Source organism: Charadrius vociferus, unplaced genomic scaffold (assembly GCF_000708025.1).
Source record: "Charadrius vociferus isolate BGI_N301 unplaced genomic scaffold, ASM70802v2 scaffold758, whole genome shotgun sequence".
Taxonomy (NCBI): Eukaryota; Metazoa; Chordata; class Aves; order Charadriiformes; family Charadriidae; genus Charadrius; species Charadrius vociferus.
In genome coordinates, this window is record NW_009649934.1 from 1,220,322 (window position 1) to 1,224,961 (window position 4,640).

At 43.9% G+C, this 4,640-nt stretch overlaps 1 protein-coding gene across 1 annotated transcript in view; it reads right to left on the minus strand.

Annotated features, from left to right (window-relative positions):
• Window positions 1-4,640, minus strand: part of SFMBT1 (Scm-like with four mbt domains 1) — a 34,394-nt gene that overhangs the window by 24,103 nt on the left and 5,651 nt on the right. The window contains exon 2 of the mRNA XM_009891248.1: window positions 3,540-3,634. Coding sequence (XP_009889550.1) covers window positions 3,540-3,634 — 95 coding nt within the window. The remainder of the gene's footprint in view (window positions 1-3,539; window positions 3,635-4,640) is intronic.

A 4,640-nucleotide genomic window follows, 5' to 3' on the forward strand; every position in this document is an offset into this window, starting at 1 on the left:
GAGAAAAGCCATGAGCTCAATACAAAGTCTGAGGAATTGGGAAATCTGTGCCGCTCTCAATACGCGAACTTTCAGCAAAGCCTCACAGCAGAGAGAGCTGCATTCAACGAAACCAACAGCAACAGATGGAGCTTTCCCTGAAGCCAGGTGCATTTTTCTAACACTATGTTCCTCGGTGGATACAGCAGAGCCCAAGAAGTTAGCACCCTCTCCTGGCAGCTGGGCAAGACGACACCACTAAGTGGTTTAAAGCACAAAACGTTGTTTCTTTAGGCTGGCTGACCGCACAGACCCGCTACCAGGGGATGCTGTGGAAGCTCCAAGAGTATTTTCTTGGGAGCAGTGGGTCTGAGTGCAGCAGGTTCCTGCTGCACATAAAGCCAGCGGAGATGGCCCCAGGCAGTCAGTGACAGCACCGCTTGGGCAGCTCCGAGCCCCGGCCCCTTCGGCCCATCCAGCACTGTCCCCCTGCTTTGGGCCATGTCGCAGGTCACAGCCCGGGATCGAATCAGCTCAGGAGGTACTGATAAAGAACAGACAAAATGCATTAGGAGTATGCAAGAACGCACAGCAAATACGTGTGTTCAGATGATGCTGAAAACTAACTTGGTTTTAATATATGTTTACACACACACATGTCAGTTGCAGAAGGGAAGGAGAAAAGAGCATTCAACAATTCTAGAGAAAGTGTATTTTGACTTAGGGGGGTGGTGGCAACACTGACATCCAGTGCAACTCCAGGTTTTTGGTAAGCTCTTTTTCCTGCCAGATTGTAGGCAAAACAGTCACTGTGATCTCAAAATTGTTTAATTTTTAAAATGCAAACAAATTGAACATTAGAACACACTTAATTGGAGGAAGTAGCTTACATTTTCCAGTGTGTCTTGCTCATAGTAAGAACAAAACTTTCAGAATTAATATAAGCATACAAATATAAAAAACTCCTCTCTCCCATCAGCAAGCGCAGTTCTTTGCTAACACAGGCTGTGCCATCATGGATTACATTTTCCTAACCTGATCACGTACTCTCCTACAACGTGGGTTAGGTATTTCTAACCCACCACTCATAATGGGAGGCAGGTCACAGTCTCACTACTCCAATATTTAGAAACAATCAAACAAAAACCTTAAGCTTCCATCTAAAATTTATTTATACTAATTAATTAATTTATTTATACATGCTCATTTGATCTTGTGCCAATATTATTCTTCACCTTATTTTTTCCACTCTGTTTTTTTCGAGAGTACAAAAGTAGTTCCCTCTTAGATCTCCTGATGGTAGATTATAAAAATATGTCATTCTTCAAGTCAAGCAACTAAGCACTGCACAGATTCCAGCTGGAGGGACCACCAGTTGCTAGCACAGAGACATCAGTGCCCGCACGCTCTCCACAGAAAATCTCTCACCTGATGTATCCTGGAATCACACTTAACATTTTTAGGGCTTCATTACGAGGACAGGCTGTCACTATCCACTGGTAGGCACTGAAGTTCTCCTCCTCTGCCTTTTTCAAACCACTGCCTTCTAATGAACAGCAGAAATCCTGAGTGTGTGACCTTGCACTGTTGAATTTCTACTAACAGCAAGGTCTAGGTGATGTGGCGCTGCTGTAAATATGCTCCCCTCTCTGCTTGTCAATTCCATGTTACCATTAACTTTCCAAAATTTCATGCCAAGCTCATTACAGAGAACATCAAAATTGGCCTCCAGACAAATTCCAAGGGAACTCTGCTAGGAAACGCCTGGCGGTTCTCCTCCCGAAGACACAGACATCTATTATCAGGTACTTTCATGACCCCAAGTCCCCAGGCTAGCTCCCCGTGGTGTGCTGGGGTGCAGAGCGTGGCCAGCCGAGCTCTCCAGGCGCAGCTCCTCTGCCCCGCTGCCCACGAGAGGGAACCCAGTGCAGGCAACAAGGACTGGGTGACGTGGCTGGGCTCTGCCCACACCTGCTCACCAACACACTCTCCACAACAATGTTACTTGCACCAGCAAAAGTGTATCATGTTTTACACATGTAAGGAAAAACGACAATAAAAATGTGGATTTTTTTTTTTAACTTAATTTTATTTTTACTGACAATGGCTACAGCAATCAGACCTCTTGTTTGACACAGCTGAGTTGGGAAAGAGCACAGTGCAGGGGTAACAAAGTCATTCAAAGCGTGTCTCCTGCCGATTAACAAAACATAGCTGCAATATCAACTCAGTTGGCCACTACTGTAAAGCTGGCATTACGATTAGTTTGTATAACGTCCAAGCTATGATAGCAAGTTTCTGTAACAGAGATCATGTAAGGTAAGCCACAGCAGAGGAGCAGACAGATCGCTCCTCACGCTACGGCGAAATACCATTGCTGATTCCATACTGCTCCCTCAACGTGGGCTGTATGGACACCACCACTCTGAGTAAGTTTGCTCTTGCTACAGCCTTAGGACACTAAAGAAAAACAAAGCGACATAGGCCTGTCCCCTGCAGAAATGAGATGCCTGAATGTTTATTTTTAACAAAAAGCTTACAATTACATCCCAGCATATGGAAGAGCCTCTGCAAAGTCTACGTTTACTGTGCATCTTTACTACTAATGCAACTGCCATATTTTAATAGATTCTTTAATGTTTTGCACTTCTGCAAAATGCTTTGTGATCCTTCTGTGAACAGAACAGTTTGTTTTCCTGCAAAAAAAAAGCACCACAGAGTGCTTTCCAAGCAATGTTGCACACAAGTCACTACCATCATAAAAGCCCCACAGCCGGTCTTTGAAAGACTATTAAATGGTAACTTTCATATAACGAGTTGGGTAAGGCTGGCAGCCTGGAAGGTGTTTCAACTGTTGGAAGCAACCCAAGAGGTATGGAAATCAGCTCCATACAGCTCACCTTCGCTGACGACCCAGTATAAGAAGCCAGACTTCACATTCATATCTCACCCAATGGGACAGTGCACTCCCTGATTTTACCAACAAACATCTGATTAAAGATATCCAAGGGCAAAGACAAGAGCTTATCAAGACTTCTTCCTATCCATTAAGCCCATGCTCAACAATTATCCTAATCAGTTTTCTAACTACTACAGTCAAGTGTTTGGCAGAGCTATTATTTTCTCCTTGGCTTCCTTGAGAGCCACCATTAAAACGTTCCTTGAGAGCACATTTGAATTCTGCTGTTCAAGAACTATGCCACCAACTAAAGCTAGCTCCTGCATAGCAGCTGTCCCGTAGCAATCACTAAAAGAAGAAAGAGACTGGCCAGTTTGAGCTTTATGAGAAAAATCAAGCTTATCTTCTGGTGCAGCAAAGACTAGGAGCCCCATAACTTTCAGCACTTGGGGATGGCATTACCCTCTGCTATGGACAGAGAGGAAGACAAGCAACAATAATAAAAAGGTGAAATTCCTCATTTCTCATTACTCTAAGAAACATGATTCCAGTTAGCCTTCCGGATTTGAGAGAATGAACTCATTCAAAGGAACCCTAAACATTCTGTGTACCAAAAAACCAATGTAGGTGATGGTAAGAAAACACACACTCCCTTACTCACATGTTTAAAAGACCCATGGGGGGCTGCAGTTGCTCCTGTGTCTTCTAGATACTCATCCCAATTGAATTCCATTTCTTCCACACTGGAACCAGCATCTGGAAGAGAAGCCAAACACCTTCCATTTAGCAACCTGTTGGCTTAAGGTTTAGGCTACTAAGAACTACAGCAAAATCTGCTTCCAATTCCAAATGATTGGCTACACAAGTCTGCCACAAACTTCAGTTATGCATTTCAACACAGACAACGCTACTTAGCCTTTCTTTGCATGTGAAGGGCACTTCAGGTTGGACTCGGTCTGAAAAATAGTGAGATCCTGAGGATATTGTATAAGCACAAATTGTTTACAATTTGTGAGAGGAACATAGGCAGAAGAGTTCTGCATTCGTATCAACAAATAGAAGAGACTCAAAACTCTAGGCACCCTGGACCGTCTGTGTACTAAATTAAAAACCACGCAGGAAACAGCAATACCGATAGTAAGAGGTTTGAAGAGAAAGGCTAAAAACATTTGAAACCTGACTCCACTCTTTTTTAACTTAGCGTTTATTTAGATGTTATAAAACACCAAAAGCACAGAGAAGGATTCAGGGTAGCTCTAAGAAAAACAGCTCGAGACACAACTGAAATCAAGAACACTCAAATTAGTCACGTAAAAAATCCCAGCTCATAAGGTGTAACAGCTTCTTTAGACCAAGAAAACCTCATTTCTGGATGCATTTAAAACAAAAATGCACTAAAAGCACTCAAGCCACAGTTCAAAACTCACTCAGGCTGTTAGGAAAGCAATTAGCTGTAGTGAGCCCCACAACAAATTAGCCAGATTTTCTATGACTATTGTCAAGCCTGTCCCCCACCCCCAGTCTCCCCTTCAGTTCTTGGCTCACTTCCCTGCTCCCCTCCTATTCCGTCTCCTCCAACGTGTAACCCGCTCTGCTGAAAGGACCACAACCGACACAGGTTGGATTTCAGGTCCCCTGTTTAGTTCAGCACGCAGCCACGTTATATTTTTCCCACAGGCAGAGCCGGGATGCCCAGGGAGGGTCCCACGCATGTAAGCAGCGTTTTGAACCTCAGCACACAAACTACAACTTCAGGTTCAGC